Below are 27,027 nucleotides of genomic sequence, written 5' to 3'. Positions count from 1 at the left end.
CACAATATAAACAGCTAATGATGGAGGGCGAGTTCTTGGTTTCTTATGTGGGTTTATTGTTAGGCAGTTTCATTAACGTCCTCCCAGCGCTGTAACAACACACAACAGCAGTAGTCAAGTTAGTTCGTCTGCCGTAAACAGCAATGTTGTGACACTTTTAAACAGGACAATACTGCCATCTACTGTACATGCATATGTGACCCACCCATAATGTGTCACATTTTTGTGTTGATTTATTTATTTTATTTTGTGTTTTGAATTCGTTTTTGGAGCTGTCATTACACATTTATCAGTATTCACATTGGTCAGTAGGGGGCAGTAGAGCGTTTCTTCCCAATTGAATGCTATCACCTGCAGACCGGAAGTGTCTTGTCATTCTGATGAGAGCGACCAGTCTGTGAACAATTGAAACGTCCTGTGTGCTTTTTCCTCCTGTATAACAGGTTAGTTTTGGTGAATCAACTCACTGAATAATATCCATGTGATCTTTATAAGTTTAAGTACACATTCTGATGGTGGAGCCTAACTCTAAAGTGTTTGTGAGTTGTAGTTTGTATTTGTGAATGAATCCAGTGCACAGCTGCAGTAATCAATACAAAAAGGCGACGTGAGTGCGCAATGTTTATATAGGAACTTCTGATCCTAATTCAGACTCCCAAATTAGAGCTCCTGATTTCTTTTTGATTTTATAATGTATATTTGTATAATGTGTGTGTTCTGAAATAGTGACAGAGAATAGAACAAGGATGGACAATTCAACCCTTAACTCAACAATGAGTAGATGAGTGTTATGTGTGTGTATATGTGTAAATAAATGAACACTGAAATTCAAGTATTTCTCTTATATATATATATATATATATATATATATATATATATGTAATAAAATATATATATATACAGCTAGAATTCACTGAAAGTCAAGGATTTCTTATATATATATATATCTTAACCACGCCCCCAACCACGCCTCCCACCCCACCCCGACCACGCCCCCGCCCCCACCCCCCACACCCCACCTCCCGAAATCGGAGGTCTCAAGGTTGGCAAGTATGGATAAAGTGATCCACCCTGGGTCACAAATGGGGTCAGCGAGCACCTTATCCAGACTGGTACCTCTCCAGAAATGATCCGTGGCCACTTGCTATCCTCTAAGTTCATTGTAGTAAAAAGCTTTGGTGACAGACACAAATTAGCCACCATAATTATGCATTGTTTTTCTGTGTCCCTTCAGGTTGATCTTTGACAACTCTGCTTACCGCTACATCATGAAGGAGGATGAAGAAGAGCAGGAGATTCTGCCAATTACCTCTGATTTCTTCTTTGAAGTATTTCCTTTTAACACCGTCTTCCGAGAGGTAACATTCTTTTTAAATAAAACTGCATTCGTGGACTTTTAAACCCTTCTACGAAGAAACCGCTCGTTCATTTGTATTGTCCAGGACATGGTGGTGCATAATGTCGGCTCAGGCTTGTCTACAGTCTTCCCGGATTTGGATGGAAAGAAGATCACTGACGCCTTCTTGCTGGCTCGCCCTCTAGTGGAGTTCACATGGAACATGGTGACGCTACGTTTGACATCGTGGCTTGTTCACACTGCAGGTCAATTCCAATTGTTTGCCCATATGCGACCTGTATGGGATTTTTTCATGGCCGTGTGAATAGTGCAATTCCAAATTTTTCCACATCCGACCCAGTCCTCTTTTTGTATGTGGATCTAAATCGCAGGTCGCATTCATCCGACCAGAACATCATCAAAAAGCGATATTACTATGGATTATACCAGGCCTGGGCAATTATTTTGACTCAAGGGGCCAAATTTAGAGATTTTTTTTTATCTGTATATCTATTTTTAGGAACACTAATACAAAGCCTCACAATAATGTCTGATTGAATGCTAAAAACGTTATGACAGACCGACAGAATGAAATTTTTATTTTTTTACACCCAGAATGTACATGAAAATAATGAATATGGGATTTACAATATTAACTATGAGGGATAAAACCCTGAATATTGACAACATTTGAACATCACACCCCCTCTACATCCACATATTTTACAATCAAGCGAAACCCAACAAAAATGCAACAAACAGTGAAATATGAACACGAAGGGTAAAATATAAACCCACCTACAATCTGATACATCTGATACATCACTAAGTTTTAGAACTTTGTTGTAAAAATCTCCTTCCGCGTCTGTCCCTGACACCCACATTTCAGGCTCTGGAAACACTCTGTGGAAACGCTCCCCACCCACACTGCTTGGTGCCTCGTTTCAATGTTAAAGCTCGAAATGACCCTGCAACAAATTTCCTCGCGGTCTTCTAGTGAGTTCATTGTGCCCTCTGTTGGTCATCAAGTTTATATATATATATGTGTGTGTGTGTGTGTGTATGTAAGCTTTGAAAATCTGCTGTACAGTATGTGTGTTTTGGTCCTATTTTTAGGAACACTAATACAAAACCTCACAATAATGTCTGATTGAATGCTAAAAACGTTAAGACAGACCGCCTTAAAAAACGGAATGGAATTTTTTATTTTTTTTACTGAATGAGACACCCAGAATGTCCATGAAAATAAAGAATGTGGGATTTAAAATGTTAACTATTAAGGATAAAACACTGAATATTGACAACATATGAACGTCACACCCCCTCTCCATCCACATATTTTACAATCAAGCAAAACGCAACAAAAATGCAACAAACACAGTGAAATATGAACACGAAGGGTAAAAATATAAACCCACCTACAATCTGATATATGTGATATATCACTAAGCTTTAGAACTTTGTTGTAAAAATCTAACTAACTAATTAGATTACCATAGTAACTAGTATGTCATGCAAAAGCGCAGATTCCAACCATTGAAATACTTTGTATAGTTGAAGACTTACGGAGGGATGACTAAAATACAATAGTAAAATATACCTATAAAAAAGTGCAGAATCCATCCATCCATCCATCCATCCATCCATCCGTCTTCTTCCGCTTATCCGAGGTCGGGTCGCGGGGGCAGCAGCTTAAGCAGGGAAGCCCAGACTTCCCTCTCCCCAGCCACTTCGTCCAGCTCCTCCCGGGGGATCCCGAGGCGTTCCCAGGCCAGCCGGGAGACATAGTCTTCCCAGCGTGTCCTGGGTCTTCCCCGTGGCCTCCTACCGGTCGGACGTGCCCGAAACACCTCCCTAGGGAGGCGTTCGGGTGGCATCCTGACCAGATGCCCGAACCACCTCATCTGGCTCCTCTCGATGTGGAGGAGCAGCGGCTTTACTTTGAGCTCCCCCCGAATGACAGAGCTTCTCATCCTATCTCTAAGGGAGAGCCCCGCCACTCGGCGGAGGAAACTCATTTCGGCCGCTTGTACCCGTGATCTTGTCCTTTCGGTCATGACCCAAAGCTCATGACCATAGGTGAGGATGGGAACGTAGATCGACCGGTAAATCGAGAGCTTTGCCTTCCGGCTCAGCTCCTCCTTCACCACAACGGATCGATACAGCGTCCGCATTACTGAAGATGCCGCACCGATCCGCCTGTCGACCTCACGATCCACTCTTCCCCCACTCGTGAACAAGACTCCGAGGTACTTGAACTCCTCCACTTGGGGCAAGATCTCCTCCCCAACCCGGAGATGGCACTTCACCCTTTTCCGGGAGAGAACCATGGACTCGGACTTGGAGGTGCTGATTCTCATCCCAGTCGCTTCACACTCGGCTGCGAACCGATCCAGCGAGAGCTGAAGATCTTGGCCAGAGGAAGCCATCAGGACTACATCATCTGCAAAAAGCAGAGACCTAATCCTGCAGCCACCAAACCAGATCCCCTCAACGCCCTGACTGCGTCTAGAAATTATGTCCATAAAGGTTATGAACAGAATCGGTGACAAAGGGCAGCCTTGGCGGAGTCCAACCCTCACTGGAAACGTGTCCGACTTACTGCCGGCAATGCGGACCAAACTCTGGCACTGATCATACAGAGAGCGGACTGCCACAATAAGACAGTCCGTTACCCCATACTCTCTGAGCACTCCCCACAGGACTTCCCGGTGTACACGGTCGAATGCCTTCTCCAAGTCCACAAAGCACATGTGGACTGGTTGGGCAAACTCCCATGCACCCTCAATGACCCTGCCGAGAGTATAGAGCTGGTCCACAGTTCCACGACCAGGATGAAAACCACACTGTTCCTCCTGAATCCGAGGTTCGACTATCCGGCGTAGCCTCCTCTCCAGTACACCTGAATAGACCTTACCGGGAAGGCTGAGGAGTGTGATCCCACGATAGTTGGAACACACCCTCCGGTTCCCCTTCTTAAAGAGAGGAACCACCACCCCGGTCTGCCAATCCAGAGGTACCGCCCCCGATGTCCACGCGATGTTGCAGAGTCTTGTCAACCAAGACAGCCCCACAACATCCAGAGCCTTAAGGAACTCCGGGCGGATCTCATCCACCCCCGGGGCCTTGCCACCGAGGAGCTTTTGAAAAGCATTCAAGGATAACAAATTCAGTCAGCTTCCAGTCTCTTTCTAGCATGTTCCAAGCACAAGGAGCTGCAGAGACAACACAACAAAACACAACAAAACAAAAACCTTGTTGTTAAAGTTAAAGTAGCAATGATTGTCACACACACACACTAGGTGGGGCAAAATTATTCTCTGCATTTGACCCATCACCCTTGATCACCCCCTGGGAGGTGAGGGGAGCAGTGGGCAGACGTGTTGGCCGCGCCCGGGAATCATTTTGGTGATTTAACCCCCAATTCCAACCCTTGATGCTGAGTGCCAAGCAGGGAGGTAATGGCTCCCATTTTTATAGTCTTTGGTATGACTCGGCCGGGGTTTGAACTCACAACTAGAGATGTCCGATAATAGCTTTTTTGCCGATATCCGATATTCCGATATTGTCCAACTCTTAATTGCCGATCATCAACTGATACTGATATATACAGTCGTGGAATGCATTAAACAATGTAACAAGGTTTTCCAAAATAAATCAACTCAAGTTATGGAAAAAAATGGCAACATGGCACTGCCATATTTATTATTGAAGTCACAAAGTGCATTATTTTTTTTTTAACATGCCTCAAAACAGCAGCTTGGAATTTGGGACATGCTCTCCCTGAGTGAGCATGAGGAGGTTGAGGTGGGGGGTTAGGGGGTAGCGGGGGGTGTATATTGTAGCGTCCCGGAAGAGTTAGTGCTGCAAGTGGTTCTGGGTGTTTGTTCTGTTGTGTTTATGTTGTGTTTATGTGTTACGGTGTGGATTAGTGATGGGTCCGGCAACACCGATGCATCGGCGCATGCGTCGAGCTCATAGAGCAAAACCCTGTGTCGGTGCGCGTACCGCTTTTAGAAAGTCACGTGGCCGATCATGAGCTGTTTTGGTCACGTGACCGATACGCGAACTGTGTCGCACTGACGCCTCCTCTGTGCCCTGTGAGCGGCTCTTTTCTACAGCCGGAGAAATAATAACTAAGAAGAGAAATCGTCTAAAATGTAATACGTCAGAAAAACTTTTTTTTTTTTTTTGAATAAAAATGTATAAAAAAATTAAATTAAAAAAATTCCCAGTCCACAATCATCCACAACACGTTCTCTTAGATTTCCATGTTATGATACATGTTCACATTATTTATTGACTGTATCTAAAAAAGATAAAAATATATTTTTATTTAAATGAAGATATGAAATAATCCTAAATGAAATACAATGACTTGGTTTATATTATTGTATATACTAGGGCAGGGGTCACCAACGCGGTGCCCGCGGTCACCAGGTAGCCCGTAAGGACCAGATCAGTCGCCCGCTGGCCTGTTCTAAAAATAGCTCAAAGAGCAGCACTTACCAGTGAGCTGCCTCTATTTTTTAAATTGTATTCATTTACTAGCAAGCTGGTCTCGCTTTGCTCGACATTTTTAATTCTAAAAGAGACAAAACTCAAATAGAATTTGAAAATCCAAGAAAATATTTTAAAGACTTGGTCTTCACTTGGAATAAGCGGTAGAAAATGGATGGATGGATGGGTCTTCACTTGTTTAAATAAATTCATTTATTTTTTTACTTTGCTTCTTATTACTTTTAGAAATACAATTTTAGAGAAAAAAATATAACCTTAAAAATGATTTTAGGATTTTTAAACAAATATACCTTTTTACCTTTTAAATTTCTTCCTCTTCTTTCCTGACAATTTAAGTCAATGTTCAAGTAATTTTTATTTTTTTTATTGTAAAGAATAATAAATATTTTAGCTTCTGGTTTTTCGACGAAGAATATTTGTGAAATATTTCTTCAAACTTGCTATGATTAAAATTCAAAAAAAATATTCTGGCAAATCTAGAAAATCTGTAGAATCAAATTTAAATCTTATTTCAAAGTATTTTGAATTTCTTTTAAAATTTTTGTTCTGGAAAATCTAGAAGAAATACTGATTTGTCTTTGTTAGAAATATAGCTTGGTCCAATTTGTTAAATATTCTAACAAAGTGCAGATTGGATTTTAACCAATTTAAAACATGTCATCAAAATTCTAAAATGTATCTTAATCAGGAAAAATTACCAATGATGTTCCATAAATTCTTTTTTTAAATTTTTTCAAAAAGATTCAAATTAGCTAGTTTTTCTCCTTTTTGTCGGTTGAATTTTGAATTTTAAAAAGTCGAAATTGAAGATAAACTATGTTTCAAAATTTTATTTTAATTTTTTTCATGTTTTCTCCTCTTTTAAACCGTTCAATTAAGTGTTTTTTTTCATCATTTATTCTCTACAAAAAACCTTCCGTAAAAGGAAAAAAAAAATGTATGACGGAATGACAGACAGAAATACCCATTTTTTTATATATATATACATTTATTTAGGTATTCTTGTTTAAATCACACTTGCGTGTAACTTACAAATGACAATATATTTATTTATTTAAGTGTGTATCAAACTGGTAGCCCTTCGCATTAATCAGTACCCAAGAAGTAGTTTTTGGTTTCAAAAAGGTTGGTGACCCCTGTACTAGGGCATCAAATCAGTGTCAGTTGAGTCGGTCCATAGGTTGCCTGTAGGGATTTTTAATGTCCAGCAGATGTCAGTATTTAGTGACACAGTATCGACACAGTATCAGTACAGTTTTGCAATGTGTCGAAACGCTTCATGACGCCTCATCAACCCATCACTAGTGTGGATGTTCTCCCGAAATGTGTTTGTCATTCTTGTTTGGTGTGGGTTCACAGTGTGGCGCATATTTGTAACGGTGTTAAAGTTGTTTATACGGCCACCCTCAGTGTGACCTGTATGGCTGTTGACCAAGTATGCTTACATTCGCTTGTGTGTGGGAACAGCCGTAGATATTATGTGATTGGGCCAGCACGTAAAGGCAGTGCCTTTAAGGCACGCCCCCAATATTGTTGTCTGGGTGGAAATCGGGAGAAATTGGGGAGAATGGTTGTCCCGGGAGATTGTCGGGAGGAGCACTAAAATTCGGGAGTCTCCATGGAAAATCAGTAGGGTTGGCAAGTATGACTGGGAGCCGCAACTGCTCTGTACTTCTCCCTACGTCCGTGTACCACTCCGTACAGCGGCGCTTTGAAAAGTCATAAATTTTACTGTTTGAAACTGATACCGATAATTTCCGATATTACATTTTAAAGCATTTATCGGCTGATAATATTGGCAGTCCGATATTATCGGACATCTCTACTCACAACCTACCGATCTCAGGGCGGACACTCTAACCCAGGGGTGCTCATTACGTCAATCGCGATCTACCGGTCGATCTCGGAGGGTGTGTCAGTCGATCACCAGCCAGGCATTAAAAAAATAGTCCTAAAAATGAGCGATGATAAATCTTCACTATGACGTCACTTTCGTCACTTGATTGACATTCACGGCACCCGAGGGTCTTCTGAGATGACGCTGGCTGCTGCCAGCTCATTAAAATTACCGACTGGAAGGCGAGAAACACTTTATTTCAACAGACTCTGGCGCCGTACCTGTCGTCAAAACTCCAAAGACCGACTGCACAGTTGCACAATAAAAGCTCTGCTTCATCCTGCCTGCGCTACCAAAATAAGAGTCTCAGAAAGCTGGCGTGCACAAGCTAGCAAGCTACGGAGTTTGCCGACAATGTATTTCTTGTAAAGTGTATACAAAGGAGTACGGAAGCTGGACAAATAAGATGCCAAAAACCAACCACTTTCATGTGGTATTGGACAGAAAGGAGGACTTTTTTTCTCCTCCATTCGAAAATGCGGACGTAATCAGCACCACTGTCTGATTCCAATCAATGCAAGTCATCAGAATCAGGTAATACACCAACTTATATTCTTGTCTTCATGAAAGAAAGGAATCTATATGTGTTAAACATGCTTGTATTATCTTTAACCACCTTTAACCTGTTAACAATATTAACTATTTGTGTTAAACATGCTTGTATAATTTTTAACCACCTTTAACTTGTTAACAATATTAACTATATGTGTTAAACTTGCTTGCGTTATCTTTAAACACCTTTAACTTGTTAACAATATTAACTATATGTATTAAACATACTTGTATTATCATTAAACACCTTTAATGTATTAACAATATTAACTATATGTGTTAAACATGCTTGCATTATCATTAAACACCTTTAACTTGTTAACAAAAACATATATTTCATAAATAAGTAAATATAAATGATATATATGAATGAGGTAGATCCCCACGACTTGATCAATTGAAAAGTAGCTCGCCTGCAGAAAAAGTGCGAGCACCCCTGCTCTAACCACTAGGCCACTGAGTAGGTGTTGCCGGCACGACCGCTCTACCACCTGAGCCACGCCGGGTGGCGACATATTTATACGCCAAAATAGCTGCGTACAAAATAAATAGTTGACAACGGCGCCAGAAAACTGGTGAAAATAATGTTTTAGGAACTCACATGAAAGTTTTAGCACTCCTGTCTCCGAGCGCTCGCCCGCAGACTCGCTCTTCCAGCACACATCGAAGCCAATCATCCCGTAAAATTGCCACGGCCAAAAATACTTGTCTTCTTACTTCTAAATCGTCTACGTGCAATAATTCCGTTCAGAAAATGTTGAGTTTGATGGCACAAAATCCTTGAAATTGCTCCCAAATGCGCCAGTACTGACTGAGTGCAGCAGGTCAGATTGCATTCACATTAAAAACACACTTTTTTTTTTTTTCTTTGTAATTTGAACGGCCACTAAAAAGATCGGATTTGACCCCCCCAAAAAAAAAAAAACGAACCGGACATCCGAACCCTGCAGTGTGAACGTAGCCTATGACTGCATGATGCAGGATACTAAGTATGTGTTGTGTGCTTCTAGATCATCTCCCACCCCAACAACCTGTTTGAGATCATGTCCAAGGAGCCCGTGAAGAGAGAGAGGAATCTCCACAACCGAGTCCAGAGTAAGCGTCTGGTGGGCACGTGCTCACTGACTAGCATGTAGGGTTGTTCCCATACCACATACTTGCCAACCCTCCCGGATATTCCGGGAGACTCCCGAAATTCAGCGCCTCTCCCGAAAACCTCCCGGGACAAATTTTCTCCCGAAAATCTCCCGAAATTCAGGCGGACTCAGGTCCATAAGGACCTGAGTCCGCTAACCCACAATATAACCAGCATACCTGCCCAATCACGTTATAACTGTAGAATGATGGAGGGCGAGTTCTTGGTTTCTTATGTGGGTTTATTGTTAGGCAGTTTCATTAACGTCCTCCCAGCGTGGCAACAACACACAACAACAGCAGTCACTTTTTTGTATACCGTAAAGCAGTTCGTCTGCCGTAAACAGCAATGTTGTGACACTCTTAAACAGGACAATACTGCCATCTAGTGTTATGTGTGTGTATATGTGTAAATAAATGAACACAGAAATTCAAGGATATATATATATATATATATATATATATATATATATATATATATATATATATATATATATATATATGTCTTAATAAGGTTATCCAAAAAATAGTGCTCGATACCGTAGTAGAGCGCAATATATGTATGTGTGGGAAAAAAAATCACAAGACTACTTCATCTCTACAGGCCTGTTTCATGAGGGGTTCCCTCAATCATCAGGAGATTTTGGTCATCTCCTGATGATTGAGGGAACCCCTCATGAAACAGGCCTGTAGAGATGAAGTAGTCTTGTGATTTTTTTTCCCACACATACATATATATACAGGTAAAAGCCAGTAAATTAGAATATTTTGAAAAACTTGATTTATTTCAGTAATTGCATTCAAAAGGTGTCACTTGTACATTATATTTATTCATTGCACACAGACTGATGCATTCAAATGTTTATTTCATTTAATTTTGATGATTTGAAGTGGCAACAAATGAAAATCCAAAATTCCGTGTGTCACAAAATTAGAATATTACTTAAGGCTAATACAAAAAAGGGATTTTTAGAAATGTTGGCCAACTGAAAAGTATGAAAATGAAAAATATGAGCATGTACAATACTCAATACTTGGTTGGAGCTCCTTTTGCCTCAATTACTGCGTTAATGCGGCGTGGCATGGAGTCGATGAGTTTCTGGCACTGCTCAGGTGTTATGAGAGCCCAGGTTGCTCTGATAGTGGCCTTCAACTCTTCTGCGTTTTTGGGTCTGGCATTCTGCATCTTCCTTTTCACAATACCCCACAGATTTTCTATGGGGCTAAGGTCAGGGGAGTTGGCGGGCCAATTTAGAACAGAAATACCATGGTCCGTAAACCAGGCACGGGTAGATTTTGCGCTGTGTGCAGGCGCCAAGTCCTGTTGGAACTTGAAATCTCCATCTCCATAGAGCAGGTCAGCAGCAGGAAGCATGAAGTGCTCTAAAACTTGCTGGTAGACGGCTGCGTTGACCCTGGATCTCAGGAAACAGAGTGGACCGACACCAGCAGATGACATGGCACCCCAAACCATCACTGATGGTGGAAACTTTACACTAGACTTCAGGCAACGTGGATCCTGTGCCTCTCCTGTCTTCCTCCAGACTCTGGGACCTCGATTTCCAAAGGAAATGCAAAATTTGCTTTCGTCAGAAAACATGACTTTGGACCACTCAGCAGCAGTCCAGCTGGTGTCGGTCCACTCTGTTTCCTGAGATCCAGGGTCAACGCAGCCGTCTACCAGCAAGTTTTAGAGCACTTTTAGAGCGGTATACAAAAAAGTGACTGCTGTTGTTGTGTGTTGTTGCCACGCTGGGAGGACGTTAATGAAACTGCCTATACAAAGGAGTACGGAAGCTGGACAAATAAGATACCAAAAACCAACCACTTTCATGTGGTATTGGACAGAAAGGAGGACTTTTTTTCTCCTCCATTCGAAAATGCGGACGTTATCATCATACTGTCTGATTCCAATCAATGCAAGTCATCAGAATCAGGTAATACACCAACTTATATTCTTGTCTTCATGAAAGAAAGGAATCTATATGTGTTAAACATGCATGTATTATCTTTAAACACCTTTAACTTATTCACAATATTAACTATATGTGTTAAACATGCTTGTATTATCTTTAAACACCTTTAACTTGTTAACAATATTAACTATATGTGTTAAACATGCTTGCATTATCTTTAAACACCTTTAACTTGTTAACAATATTAACTATATGTATTAAACATACTTGTATTATCATTCAACACCTTTAATTTTTTAACAATATTAACTATATGTGTTAAACATGCTTGCATTATCATTAAACATCTTTAACTTGTTAACAAAAACATATATTTCATAAATAAGTAAATATAAATTATATATATGAATGAGGTAGATCCCCACGACTTGATCAATTGAAAAGTAGCTCGCCTGCAGAAAAAGTGTGAGCACCCCTGAACTAAACTAAAGAAATGGAGTGTGTGACAAAATCCAAGAGTGAGTGTGTATTTAGCTGTTGTGTATTACTGTGATGTTGGATGAGGAAGCAGACAAATCCAAATGGGGCTAGGTAAAAGGGGTCCGTGATCTGCGTGTGGTTCGTGGGGCAAAGAAAGGTGTCGGAGTCCGTGTCCAGAGCGAGGGTGGAGGATTGAGGAAGGCAGTCCAAAACCACGAGGGAAACATCTGGTAAGACTCGGGAAGGAACTACGGGAGAAAAAACAAGGACGTCAAACACGGAGGGAAAACGCAGGGAGAAACAGAGCATAAGTCTTCAGTTTACGGTACACCAAGGGTAAACTAAGTTCCCGCATGGATCCTTGGGTCCACTTGTCCTTTATACAGCTCCCTCTCATCAGGTCCAGGTGCGCTGATTGCTGATCACGGCAAGCAGAGCGCAAAGATGAGGGCGTATTGAAATGCGCCCTGGCCGTGACAGCCTTGTCATGCCCGTTATAAAAAGGGGGGAGGAGGGGCAGGAACCGGTACTTTTTAGAGGCGGTATAATACCAAATATGATTCATTAGTATTGTGGTACTATACTAGTACCGGTATACCGTACATCCCTAGTAGCATGTGGTCACTTTCATAAACGTCATCATAGCAGAGGCCACAGTAGAAATACCTGCAAAAGTTTCTAGAAGTCGGCGGCAGAGAATCTCCAACTCTGTGACCGTTTTTCCCCCCCCCCCGCAGATTCCGACTATGAAAATGCCAATCGTTCCGCTGACGTGGACGTGGAGCTCATGGCTTTCCAGTCCATCATCGCAGACGACTTCAAAGGTCCTGACCGAGCGCTCGCACAACCAGCTTGAAAGCAAAAGGCAAAGCGCTCGGAGGTTTTTTTGCGGGCGTTTCACGCTGCTTCTGTTTTAGACAGCGCTAACGCCATGGAGAGTTGGGGCGACGGGAGCCGCTGCCTGAGACTGAAAGGACAAATGAGATACATGCCTGAGTGGGAGTCCATCATCTTTCTTGGAACGCCTGTGTAAGCGCTACACACACACACACACACACACACACACACACAGATGAGATGCACACACTGAGGACACAAAGCCCTGAATAGTTGTGGAGCAAAACATTGTGCAGTAAGAGCTGCAGTGAGTGTGCAGATAAAAGGCCGGGCAGTGGATCAGAGCCGGGGGCCCGTTCGAGCCGCTCTCGCCATGCATGAAATGAACTGCTAATTAGCTTGTAATCAGACAGTGCAGCTCTTGTCAGCCTAATGGGAACACACTTGCAAATGAGAGTGTTTTCCACTCAGAACACAACCAAAATATCCTCCTCCTCACTCTCAAACCTGTGAATTTTTGTGGTGAAATGTGCTCATGCCTTTGATTGATTGATTGAAACTTTTATTAGTGGATTGCACAGTACAGTACATATTCCCTACAATTGACCACTAAATGGTAACACACCAATAACTTTTTTACACTTGTTTAAGTCGTACAATTCATGGTACAAATATATACTATCATCATAATACAGTTAATACACACGTTAATCATCAGAGTAAACAGACAAACAGAATTTCTAGGCGCAGTCAAGGCGTTGAGGGGATCTGGTTTGGTGGCTGCAGGATTAGGTCTCTGCTTTTTGCAGATGATGTGGTCCTGATGGCTTCATCTGGCCTGGATCTTCAGCTCTTGCTGGATCGGTTCGCAGCCGAGTGTGAAGCGACTGGGATGAGAATCAGCACCTCCAAGTCCGAGTCCATGGTTCTCGCCCGGAAAAGGGTGGAATGCCATCTTCGGGTTGGGGAGGAGACCCTGCCCCAAGTGGAGGAGTTCAAGTACCTCGGAGTCTTGTTCACGAGTGAGGGAAGAGTGGATCGTGAGATCGACAGGCGGATCGGTGCGGCATCTTCAGTAATGCGGACGCTGTATCGATCCGTTGTGGTGAAGAAGGAGCTGAGCCGGAAGGCAAAGCTCTCAATTTACCGGTCGATCTACGTTCCCATCCTCACCTATGGTCATGAGCTTTGGGTTATGACCGAAAGGACAAGATCACGGGTACAAGCGGCCCAAATGAGTTTCCTCCGCCGGGTGGCGGGGCTCTCCTTTAGAGATAGGGTGAGAAGCTCTGTCATCCGGGGGGAGCTCAAAGTAAAGCCGCTGCTCCTCCACATGGAGAGGAGCCAGATGAGGTGGTTCGGGCATCTGGTCAGGATGCCACCCGCTCGCCTCCCTCGGGAGGTGTTTAGGTCACGTCCGACCGGTAGGAGGCCACGGGGAAGACCCAGGACACGTTGGGAAGACTATGTCTCCCGGCTGGCCTGGGAACGCCTCGGGATCCCCCGGGAGGAGCTGGACGAAGTGGCTGGGGAGAGGGAAGTCTGGGCTTCCCTGCTTAGGCTGCTGCCCCCGCGACCCGACCTCGGATAAGCGGAAGAAGATGGATGGATGGATGGATCATCAGAGTATATATTCAATGTATATACTCTGATGATTAACTTGTGTGATGACTGCATTATGATGATAGTATATATCTGTATCACTATCGAGGGGGGGGGGGATAGGTTAGGTTGGGTTGCTATCAGCACTTCAGTCATTAACAATTTTGTCATCTGAGAAATGGACATTGTAACAGTGTAGGTCTGACTTTGTAGGATATGTACAGCGAGCAGTGAAAACATAAGACCAAGTATATACATTTGATTATTTACAATCCGGGGAGGTGGGATGTGGAAGGGAGGGTGTTAGTTTAGGTTTGAAGTTGCCTGGAGGTGTTCTTTTATTGCGGTATTGAAGGAGGATAGCGATGCCCTTTCTTTTACACCTGTTGGGAGTGCATTCCACATTGATGTGGCATAGAAAGAGAATGAGTTAAGACCTTTGTTAGATCGGAATCTGGGTTTAACGTGGTTAGTGGAGCTCTCCCTGGTGTTGTGGTTATGGCGGTCATTTACGTTAATGAAGTAGTTTCACATGTACTTCGGTATCAGGGAGGTGTAGCGGATTTTATAGACCAGGCTCAGTGCAAGTTGTTTTACTCTGTCCTCCACCCTGAGCCAGCCCACTTTGGAGAAGTGGGTAGGAGTGAGGTGTGATCTGGGGTGGAGGTCTAGAAGTAATCTGACTAGCTTGTTCTGGGATGTTTGGAGTCTTGATTTGAGGGTTTTGGAGGTGCTAGGGTACCAGGAGGTACCTGGGCTGAAACAGTACCTTTAATCGCTTAAAGGTACTATCAAGGAGGATCAGGCCCACACTGAAAAGAAAGAAATGGGGGAATTGCACTTTTTTTTTTGCCTATCGTTCACAATCATTATGAGAGTCATGACGACGGATGGATTTTTTTAAATTATGCATTCTAACTTGTAAATAGGGCTAAATAAAAGTCTGCTTACAGCAAAGCCAATGGGAGCTCCACTATTTTGCCCATAAAATCCAAAAAATAACCATCCAAAAAGCGCCAACAATACTCCGATTACTTGAATATTAACCAAGTATTAGTGATATTGTTATTATAAGTGCTAACGCAGACGAACTATTACTACCGTGTTTACATCACCTGCTGCTTCCTCGCTTCCTTGCTCCCTGGAAGTTTATTGTAGATCATAAATCATGCCTGGACAGAAGAAGTCTAAGTAGGTAGTCCGACAAGTTGAAGTGAATTGTGAAGTGAAGTGAATTATATTTATATGGCGCTTTTTCTCTAGTGACTCAAAGCGCTTTTACATAGTGAAAGCCAATATCTAAGTTACATTTAAAGCAGTGTGGTTGGCACTGGGAGCAGGTGGGTAAAGTGTCTTGCCCAAGGACACAACAGCAGTGTGTCAGGCTTACCCCTGACAGTTTGGTTGTGTTTTAGTTTTTCCTCTGTGTGTGTAGTATTTCCTGTCAGCGCTCTTGTTTTGGTTCTGTTTCCTGTTTGTCTCCCTGAGTGCTGTGTCCCCTCAGCTGTGGCTGATTGGCACCTGGCCACACCTGGTGTCAATCAGCCAGCTGCTATTTATACCTGCCCTACCCTCCAGTCACTGCTGGATTATTGTCATTGTCATTGTCGCTAATACTTGTTGTCACTACTACCTGTCATAATAATTGTTGTTGTAGCTTTGTCTACTTTTGTTCACTCTGCTCTTGTCATAGTTCCTTCGTGTCACAGTAAGTGTTTTTTTGTTTCTTGTCGACAGTTAGCTTTTGTGCTATTTTAGTTCATAGCCAAGTTTGTTCTCCGCCTTGTGCGCGCCTTTTGTTTGTACCCTTTTGTTTGTTTTTTTGCCATAGTGTTTAATTAAATCATGTTTTCTCGCTCAATGCCTGCCGTCATCTCTGCATCTTGGGGTTCGTCACCAATATACCCTGACACAGTGACTAGGATGGCGGAAGCGGGGATTGAACCTGGAACCCTCAAGTTGCTGGCACGGCCGCGTTACAAAGTAACACGTTAGTCCCAACATTGGTCATGAGACATGCAAATATAAAATAAATACACCAAGGACATAACCGCCGGTGTAAACCAATACTAATGTACAGGGCTCTCATGGAATTACTCAATCATTAAGTTAAAGTTAAAGTTAAAGTACCAATGATTGTCACACACACACGAGGTGTGGCGAAATTATTCTCTGCATTTGACCCCCTGGGAGGTGAGGGGAGCAGTGAGCAGCAGTAGTGGTTGCGTATCATTTTTGGTGATTTAACCCCCAATTCCAAGCCTTGATGCTGAGTGCCAAGCAGGCATACTTGCTAACCCTCCCGGATTTTCCGGGAGACTCCCGAAATTCAGCGCCTCTCCCGAAAACCTCCCGGGACAAATTTTCTCCTGAAAATCTCCCGAAATTCAGGCGGAGCTGGAGGCCACGCCCTCTCCAGCTCCATGCGGACCTGAGTGACTGTTGACAGCCTGTTCACAGGTCCGCTTTCCCACAATATAAACAGCTAATGATGGAGGGCGAGTTCTTGGTTTCTTATGTGGGTTTATTGTTAGGCAGTTTCATTAACGGTAACAACACACAACAACAGCAGTCAAGTTTTCGTCGACTGTAAAGCAGTTCGTCTGCCGTAAACAGCAATGTTGTGACACTTTTAAACAGGACAATACTGCCATCTACTGTACATGCATATGTGACCCACCCATAATGTGTCACATTTTTGTGTTGATTTATTTATTTTATTTTGTGGTTTGAATTCGTTTTTGGAGCTGTCATTACACATTTATCAGTATTCACATTGGTCAGTAGGGGGCAGTAGGGCGTTTCTTCCCAATTGAATGCTATCACCTGCAGACCGGAAGTGTCTTGTCATTCTGATGAGAGCGACCAGTCTGTGAACAATTGAAACGTCCTGTGTGCTTTTTCCTCCTGTATAACAGGTTAGTTTTGGTGAATCAACTCACTGAATAATATCCATGTGATCTTTATAAGTTTAAGTACACATTCTGATGGTGGAGCCTAACCCTAAAGTGTTTGTGAGTTGTAGTTTGTATTTGTGAATGAATCCAGTGCACAGCTGCAGTAATCAATACAAAAAGGCGACGTGAGTGCGCAATGTTTATATAGGAACTTCTGATCCTAATTCAGACTCCCAAATTAGAGCTCCCGTTTTCTTATTGATTTTATAATGTATATTTGTATAATGTGTGTGTTCTGAAATAGTGACAGAGAAAAGAACAAGGATGGACAATTCAACCCTTAACTCAACAATGAGTAGATGAGTGGTATGTGTGTGTATACGTGTAAATAAATGAACACTGAAATTCAAGTATTCTTTTATTTATATATATATATATGTAATAAAATATATATATATATATATATATATAGCTAGAATTCACTGAAAGTCAAGTATTTCTTTTATATATATATATATATATATATATCTTAACCACGCCCCCCACCCACCACCTCCCGAAATCGGAGGTCTCAAGGTTGGCAAGTATGCAAGCAGGGAGGTAATGGCTCCCATTTTTATAGTCTTTGGTATGACTCGGCCGGGCTTTGCACTCACAACCTACCCATCTCGGAGCGGACACTCTAACCACTATTATAATATTACAATTTTTAATACCACAAATGTATTGCTGTACAGTGATTTCCATTCTTACTTCAATACCATTTAAAAAATTGTTTTTGAACATTTTTATTGCCTTTCCCTGCTGATTGTTGGGTAAATCTCCTGTTCAGACTGCCTAATGATGAGGGTGTGTTCGCAATCCACCACCGATCACTTGTGTGTGCAGGATGGAGAGCCTGAGTGCCATGTTCAAGACCGGCCTGTACATCAACGATCTGAGCATGCACGACTCCAGCAGAGATCTGGTGCTGGCAGGCACCCAGCAGTCAGAGGAGCTGAAAAGAGCACTCATTCAGGTTCCTACTTTGGACACAACCAGCTGCATTTCCTTCCAATCTCCACGTTCTAACGTGTTCTTCATACGTCAATACAGGAGCAGAAGAAGTCCAGCAAATTGGAAGAGAGCATGAAGATGCTGGACTATGAGATGAAGAAGACCGACGACCTTCTGTACCGAATGATTCCCAAGCCGGTGGCTAAGAGGCTGCGCAAAGGAGAGCCGGCTGTAAACACTTGTGAGGTCAGAGGAACTAAGAGCTCCCAGGCTCCTTCATTAGCCCGCATACTTTATTCCACATCCACATTCTCGGTCGCACCGTTTCATTAGAATGTGTTATTTACTGTATTTGTGGTGGTCTGAATGTATTTGCTACAAATAAGTGTCTTCAGTTGTGTAAATAATATATACCCCCTCCCTCCCAGGTGTTCCCAGATGTTACCATTCTTTTCAGCGACGTGGTTGGATTCACACGCATCTGCAGCCACATTACTCCCATGCAGGTGGTCTCCATGCTGAATACCATGTACACTCTGTTCGACACGCTCAGCGAGAAGCACAGAGTCTTCAAGGTGGGTTTGGCTGGTGTGCTGTGGGTTCTTGTATTTCTACCCTTCTTGAGACATCAACATGAGGACCCGTGAACAAGTCAGGACCGAAATCATGAGCCTCGAAGCTCTTGGATTTTTTTTTTTTTTATCACAAACTATCAGTTTGAGGCGATCCTTCATCGGCTTGTATCCCGGTACACTCTTAGAAATAAAAGTGCTAAGTAGAACCATATATGGTTCTTCGGCTCGTCCTCATAGGAGAACCCTTTTTGGCTCCAGGTAGAACCTTTTTATAAAGGTTCCACCTGGAACCCTTTTGGAGGGTTCTACCTAGAACTGTGTGTGTAAGGTTCCACCCAGAACCCCCCATGAGAGGTTCTACAAAGAACCCACGCAGGGAGTTCCACTAAGAACCCTTTCGTATTTCAAGGGTTTCATCTAGAACCCACACAGAGGGAGTTCCACTAAGAACCCTTTTGTATTTCAAGACTTTCTTCTAGAACCCACACAGGGAGTTCCACTAAGAACCCTTTCGTATTTCAAGGGTTTCATCTAGAACCCACACAGGGAGTTCCACTAAGAACCCTTTTGTATTTCAAGACTTTCTTCTAGAACCCACGCAGGGAGTTCCACTAAGAACCCTTTCGTATTTCAAGGGTTTCATCTAGAACCCACACAGGGAGTTCCACTAAGAACCCTTTTGTATTTCAAGACTTTCATCTAGAACCCACGCAGGGAGTTCCACTAAGAACCCTTTCGTATTTCAAGGGTTTCATCTAGAACCCACACAGGGAGTTCCACTAAGAACCCTTTCGTATTTCAAGGGTTTCATCTAGAAGCCACACAGGGAGTTCCACTAAGAACCCTTTTGTATTTCAAGACTTTCATCTAGAACCCACGCAGGGAGTTCCACTAAGAACCCTTTTGTATTTCAAGGGTTTCATCTAGAACCCACACAGGGAGTTCCACTAAGAACCCTTTCGTATTTCAAGGGTTTCATCTAGAACCCACACAGGGAGTTCCACTAAGAACCCTTTCGTTTGTCAAGGGTTTCATCTAGAACCTATGCAGGGAGTTCCACTAAGAACCCTTTCATGTTTCAAGGGTTTCATCTAGAACTCACACAGGGAGTTCCACAAAGAACTCTTTCATGTTTCAAGGGTTTCATCTAGATCTGACACAGGGGGTTCTAAAAACATCCCTTTTCAAAGGTTTTCACCGATAACCGTCTTGTCTTCTGAGGGTTCTATAAAGAACCATATTGTATTCTACAGATCAGTTTAGTTCATATTATATTGTGGTCATTTATCATGTTGACATTGAACAAACATTCAAAACATTTTAATGAGAAAAACATTTATTTAAAGATAGGCACCATTATTGGCAAATGTTATCAGGAAGTATGTCCCTGGTGACACAGGATCTTACCCATGCTTTCAACAATCCCTGAAGAACTCTTTCTTCCAAAAACGGTTCTCTGGATCAAAATAGTTCTTACTGGAACCCTTAGTGTTAGTGAGAACCCTTTTAAAACCAATTATTCAGAAAAGGGGTTTTAAAGGGTTCTCTGGATCAAAATGGTTCTTACTGGAACCATTAGCGTTACCAAGAACCCTTGAAAAACCCTTTCTTCGGGAAAGGGTTTTTCAGAAGCAAATGGTTCCAGTTAGAACCTCAGCCCTTGTAGAAGAACCCTTTTAGAACCCTTATTTCTAAGAGTGTAGTGCTTTTTCCTTCGCTGTAAAAAAGGTCCGCAGTGGCATCTTTTTTGGTCTCATCACAATTAAAGACACTGTAATATTGTACATCAGGGGTGCTCACACTTTTTCTGCACACAAGCTACTTTTCAATTGATCAAGTCGTGGAGATCTACCTCATTCATATATATAATTTATATTTACTCATTTATGAAATATATGTTTTTGTTAACAAGTTAAAGGTGTTTAATGATAATACAAGCATGTTTAACACATATAGTTAATATTGTTAAAAAATTAAAGGTGTTTAATGATAATACAAGTATGTTTAATACATATAGTTAATATTGTTAACAAGTTAAATGTGTTTCAAGATAATGCAAGCATGTTTAACACATATAGTTAATATTGTTAACAAAATAAAGGTGTTTGATGATCATACAAGCATGTTTAACACATATAGTTAATATTGTTAATAAATTAAAGGTGTTTAATGATAATACAAGAATGTTTAATACATATAGTTAATATTGTTAACAAGTTAAAGGTGTTTAAAGATAATACAAGAATGTTTAATACATATAGTTAATATTGTTAATAAGTTCAATCAATCAATCAATCAATCTTTATTTATATAGCCCTAAATCACAAGTGTCTCAAAGGGCTGCACAAGCCACAACGACATCCTCGGTACAAAGCCCACATATGGGCAAGGAAAAACTCACCCCAGTGGGACGTCGATGTGAATGACTATGAGAAACCTTGGAGAGGACCGCATATGTGGGTAACCCCCCCCCTCTAGGGGAGACCGAAAGCAATGGATGTCGAGTGGGTCTGACATAATATTGTGAGAGTCCAGTCCATAGTGGATCCAACATAATAGTAAGAGTCCAGTCCATAGTTTAGTTTAGATCTACCTCATTCATATATATAATTTATATTTACTCATTTATGAAATATATGTTTTTGTTAACAAGTTAAAGGTGTTTAATGATAATACAAGCATGTTTAACACATATAGTTAATATTGTTAAAAAATTAAAGGTGTTTAATGATAATACAAGTATGTTTAATACATATAGTTAATATTGTTAACAAGTTAAAGGTGTTTAAAGATAATACAAGCATGTTTAACACATATAGATTCCTTTCTTTCATGAAGACAAGAATATAAGTTGGTGTATTACCTGATTGTGATGACTTGCATTGATTGGACAGTGGTGCTGATACATCCGCATTTTCGAATGGAGGAAAAAAAAGTCCTCCTTTCTGTCCAATACCACATGAAAGTGGTTGGTTTTTGGCATCTTATTTGTCCAGCTTCCGTACTCTTTTGTATACACTTTACAAGAAATACATTGTCGGCAAACTCCGTAGCTTGCTAGCTTGTGCACGCCAGCTTTCTGAGACTCTTATTTTGTTAGTGCAACTGTGCAACTGTGCAGTCGGTCTTTGGAGTTTTGACGACAGGTACAAGAAATACATTGTCGGCAAACTCCGTAGCTTGCTAGCTTGTGCACGCCAGCTTTCTGAGACTCTTATTTTGTTAGCGCAACTGTGCAACTGTGCAGTCGGTCTTTGGAGTTTTAACGACAGGTACGGCGCCAGAGTCTGTTGAAATAAAGTGTTTCTCGCCTTCCTGTCGGTAATTTTAATGAGCTGGCAGCAGCCAGCGTCATCTCAGAAGACCCTCGGGTGCCGTGAATGTCAATCAAGTGACGAAAGTGACGTCATAGTGAAGATTTATGATCGCTCATTTTTAGGACTATTTTTTTAATGCCTGGCTGGTGATCGACTGACACACCCTCCGAGATCGACCGGTAGCTCGCGATCGACGTAATGAGCACCCCTGTTGTACATGGTACTTGTGATTTGTTATATACATTGTACATACAAACCCTGTTTCCATATGAGTTGGGAAATTGTGTTAGATGTAAATATAAACGGATTACAAAGATTTTCAAATCATTGCATTCCGTTTATATTTACATCTAACACAATTTCCCAACTCATATTGAAACGGGGTTTGTATTATATACTGTATATATAATATGTAATTATTACATATAAAGTTAAAGTACCACTAATAGTCACACACTAGATGTGGTGAAATTACCCTCTGCATTTGACCCATCCCTTTGTTCCACACCCTGGGAGGTGAGGGGAGCAGTGAGCAGCATTGGTGGCCGTGCTCAGGAACCATTTTAATGATTTAACCCCCAATTCCAACCCTTGAGCTGAGTGCTAAGCAGGGAGGTAATGGCTCCCAATTTTTTAGTCTTTGGTATGACTCGGCCGGGGTTTGAACTCACGACCGATCTCAGGGCGGATACTGAGCAGGTTGTATGTGTTATATTTATATTGGTACTATCGTACATTTAAAGTCTACTTTATACAAATTTGGTTCGTCCATCTTTTTGTGCCCTTGTGTGCATTATCTTTTCCATCCTTATCCTTTACTCCAGAGACTTCAAGGTGTGTTTGGCGAGTGTGCTGTGTGTTCTTGTATTTCTACCCTTCTTGAGACATCAAGAAGGAAAAGTAGCTTCCATATGAGGACCGGTGAACAAGTGATGACATAAATCATGGTCCCAATACGGAAAAAAACATTACATCTAATAGAGAATGTCTCATTTGCACCCCTGGTGGTGAAATCTATCAACATTAGGGTGGTCCCAAAAAGGAGGGATTTTTCAAATTGACTGTGTGTCGGTTTTAAAAGTGCTCCCCCTCTGGTCAACATATGAAATAACAAGTGTGTGTAACATTTGAAGTGCTCCCTTTTTGGCCAAAATTAATTACAACATTTTTTATAAAGAGACATACTGTAATAACTTGAAGTAAATCATGAAGATTAAAAAAAAATTCAAAATAAAAAAAACAAACTTAAAGCTTAAATTTGTTATATTTGCATAGTATGTATATATTAATAATGTTTTAAATACAAATATTTATATATCTAGAAAGGGTGCTTCTAAAAAGATAGGCATTTGGTGGTGAAATCTATCAACATTAGGGTGGTCCCAAAAAGGAGGGATTTTTTCAAATTGACTGTGTGTCGGTTTTAAAAGTGCTCCCCCTCTGGTCAACATATGAAATAACAAGTGTGTGTAACATTAGAAGTGCTCCCTTTTTGGCCAAAATTAATTACAACATTTTTTATAAAGAGACATACTGTAATAACTTGAAGTAAATCATGAAGATTAAAAAAAATTCAAAATAAAAAAAACAAACTTAAAGCTTAAATTTGTTATATTTGCATAGTATGTATATATTAATAATGTTGTAAATACAAATATTTATATATCTAGAAAGGGTGCTTCTAAAAAGATAGGCATTTGGTGGTGAAATCTATCAAAATTAGGGTGGTCCCAAAAAGGAGGGATTTTTCAAATTGACTGTGTGTCGGTTTTAAAAGTGCTCCCCCTCTGGTCAACATATGAAATAACAAGTGTGTGTAACATTAGAAGTGCTCCCTCTTTGGCCAAAATTAATTAAATTTTTTTTTATAAAGAGACATACTGTAATAACTTGAAGTAAATCATGAAGATTAAAACATATTCACAATAAAAAAAAAACTTAAAGCTTAAATTTGTTATATTTGCATAGTATGTATATATTATTAATGTTGTAAATACAAAGCTTTATATATCTAGAAAGGGTGGTTCTAAAGAGGTAGGCATTTTTCCGAGGTCTCCAGAAGCTAATAGAGAATGTCTCATTTGCACCCCTGGTGGTGAAATCTATCAACATTAGGGTGGTCCCAAAAAGCAAAACTTTTCAAATTGACTGTGTGTCGGTTTTAAAAGTTAAAGTTAAAGTTAAAGTAGTAATGATTGTCACACACACACACACTAGGTGTGGTGAAATTACCCTCTATATTTGACCCATCCCCTTGTTAGCAGCGTTGGTGGCCGCGCTCAGGAATCATTTTGGTGATTTAACCCCCAATTCCAACCCTTGATGCTGAGTGCCAAGCAGGGAGGTAATGGCTCCCATTTTTATAGTCTTTGGTATGACTCGGCCGGGGTTTGAACTCACAACCTACCGATCTCAGGGCGGACACTCTAACCACCACCAGATTTCACTGGTGGTGAAATCTATCAAAATTAGGGTGGTCCCAAAAAGGAGGGATTTTTCAAATTGAAAGTGTGTCGGTCAACATATGAAATAACAAGTGTGTGTAAAAAAATGTGAGTGCTCCCCCTCTGGCCAACATATGTTATAACAAGTGTGTGTAAGAATTTGAAATGCATCCCCTAAGGCCAAAATTAATATATATATATATATATATATATATATATATATATATATATACAGGTAAAAGCCAGTAAATTAGAATATTTTGAAAAACTTGATTTATTTCAGTAATTGCATTCAAAAGGTGTAACTTGTACATTATATTTATTCATTGCACACAGGCTGATGCATTCAAATGTTTATTTCATTTAATTTTGATGATTTGAAGTGGCAACAAATGAAAATCCAAAATTCCGTGTGTCACAAAATTAGAATATTACTTAAGGCTAATACAAAAAAGGGATTTTTAGAAATGTTGGCCAACTGAAAAGTATGAAAATGAAAAATATGAGCATGTACAATACTCAATACTTGGTTGGAGCTCCTTTTGCCTCAATTACTGCGTTAATGCGGCGTGGCATGGAGTCGATGAGTTTCTGGCACTGCTCAGGTGTTATGAGAGCCCAGGTTGCTCTGATAGTGGCCTTCAACTCTTCTGCGTTTTTGGGTCTGGCATTCTGCATCTTCCTTTTCACAATACCCCACAGATTTTCTATGGGGCTAAGGTCAGGGGAGTTGGCGGGCCAATTTAGAACAGAAATACCATGGTCCGTAAACCAGGCACGGGTAGATTTTGCGCTGTGTGCAGGCGCCAAGTCCTGTTGGAACTTGAAATCTCCATCTCCATAGAGCAGGTCAGCAGCAGGAAGCATGAAGTGCTCTAAAACTTGCTGGTAGACGGCTGCGTTGACCCTGGATCTCAGGAAACAGAGTGGACCGACACCAGCAGATGACATGGCACCCCAAACCATCACTGATGGTGGAAACTTTACACTAGACTTCAGGCAACGTGGATCCTGTGCCTCTCCTGTCTTCCTCCAGACTCTGGGACCTCGATTTCCAAAGGAAATGCAAAATTTGCATGGTTGGGTGATGGTTTGGGGTGCCATGTCATCTGCTGGTGTCGGTCCACTCTGTTTCCTGAGATCCAGGGTCAACGCAGCCGTCTACCAGCAAGTTTTAGAGCACTTCATGCTTCCTGCTGCTGACCTGCTCTATGGAGATGGAGATTTCAAGTTCCAACAGGACTTGGCGCCTGCACACAGCGCAAAATCTACCCGTGCCTGGTTTACGGACCATGGTATTTCTGTTCTAAATTGGCCCGCCAACTCCCCTGACCTTAGCCCCATAGAAAATCTGTGGGGTATTGTGAAAAGGAAGATGCAGAATGCCAGACCCAAAAACGCAGAAGAGTTGAAGGCCACTATCAGAGCAACCTGGGCTCTCATAACACCTGAGCAGTGCCAGAAACTCATCGACTCCATGCCACGCCGCATTAACGCAGTAATTGAGGCAAAAGGAGCTCCAACCAAGTATTGAGTATTGTACATGCTCATATTTTTCATTTTCATACTTTTCAGTTGGCCAACATTTCTAAAAATCCCTTTTTTGTATTAGCCTTAAGTAATATTCTAATTTTGTGACACACGGAATTTTGGATTTTCATTTGTTGCCACTTCAAATCATCAAAATTAAATGAAACAAACATTTGAATGCATCAGTCTGTGTGCAATGAATAAATATAATGTACAAGTTACACCTTTTGAATGCAATTACTGAAATAAATCAAGTTTTTCAAAATATTCTAATTTACTGGCTTTTACCTGTATATATATATATATAGAGAGAGACATACTGTAATAACTTGAAGTAAATAATGATGATTATTACCAATTTACTAAAAGCTTGCTTTTTTTATATTTGCATAGTTTGTATACATTATATTATTAATGTTGTAAATACAAATCTTTATATATCTAGAAAGGGTGGTCCTAAAGAGGGAGGCATTTTTCACAGGTCTCAAGAAGGTAAGAAATACAAGAATGTGTGTGTGTGTGTTCTCAAGTCTTGTCTCTTTGTCATCCAAGGTGGAGACCATCGGCGATGCCTACATGGTGGTGGCCGGGACTCCCGAGAAGACCAAGTATCATGCCCATAACATTTGTGACATGGCCTTGGACATGGTGCGCTCCATAGACCACTTGAAAGACCCTTCCAACGGGAACAACATCCAGATCCGTGTCGGTGGGTCCACTCAAGTTAGTGTTGCACTGCAAAAACTGACCTGATTTTGGCAGGCATCCACTCGGGGATGGTGGTCGCAGGTGTGGTGGGACACAAGATGCCACGGTACGGTCTTCACGGCGACACGGTCCACACGGCGTCTGCCATGGAGAGCAATGGAAAAGTGAGCAGGGGGAAAATGACAAAAGACATAATAAGATATTGCAAATATTAATACCGAAAGGTGCTTCCACACATTATGTGGCATCACAGCTTATGTCCTACAAAATACACAATACAATGTA

At 41.4% G+C, this 27,027-nt stretch overlaps 1 protein-coding gene across 3 annotated transcripts in view; it reads left to right on the top strand.

Moving 5' to 3' along the window:
* The window catches only part of LOC133577034 (soluble guanylate cyclase 88E-like), a 62,345-nt gene that overhangs the window by 14,357 nt on the left and 20,961 nt on the right, over positions 1 to 27,027 (top strand). For all 3 annotated transcript variants that reach the window (XM_061930525.2, XM_061930526.2, XM_061930528.2), the window contains exons 6-15: positions 1,235 to 1,358; positions 1,443 to 1,562; positions 9,317 to 9,401; positions 12,574 to 12,660; positions 12,754 to 12,865; positions 18,061 to 18,190; positions 18,268 to 18,414; positions 18,597 to 18,743; positions 26,587 to 26,743; positions 26,797 to 26,906. In XM_061930525.2, the coding sequence (XP_061786509.1) occupies positions 1,235 to 1,358; positions 1,443 to 1,562; positions 9,317 to 9,401; positions 12,574 to 12,660; positions 12,754 to 12,865; positions 18,061 to 18,190; positions 18,268 to 18,414; positions 18,597 to 18,743; positions 26,587 to 26,743; positions 26,797 to 26,906 (1,219 nt within the window). The remainder of the gene's footprint in view (positions 1 to 1,234; positions 1,359 to 1,442; positions 1,563 to 9,316; positions 9,402 to 12,573; positions 12,661 to 12,753; positions 12,866 to 18,060; positions 18,191 to 18,267; positions 18,415 to 18,596; positions 18,744 to 26,586; positions 26,744 to 26,796; positions 26,907 to 27,027) is intronic.

The sequence above is a fragment of the Nerophis lumbriciformis genome, linkage group LG36 (assembly GCF_033978685.3).
Source record: "Nerophis lumbriciformis linkage group LG36, RoL_Nlum_v2.1, whole genome shotgun sequence".
Classification (NCBI taxonomy): Eukaryota; Metazoa; Chordata; class Actinopteri; order Syngnathiformes; family Syngnathidae; genus Nerophis; species Nerophis lumbriciformis.
The sequence above is the reverse complement of the archived record's forward strand: the minus strand, read 5'-3'. Positions and strand labels throughout refer to the sequence as shown.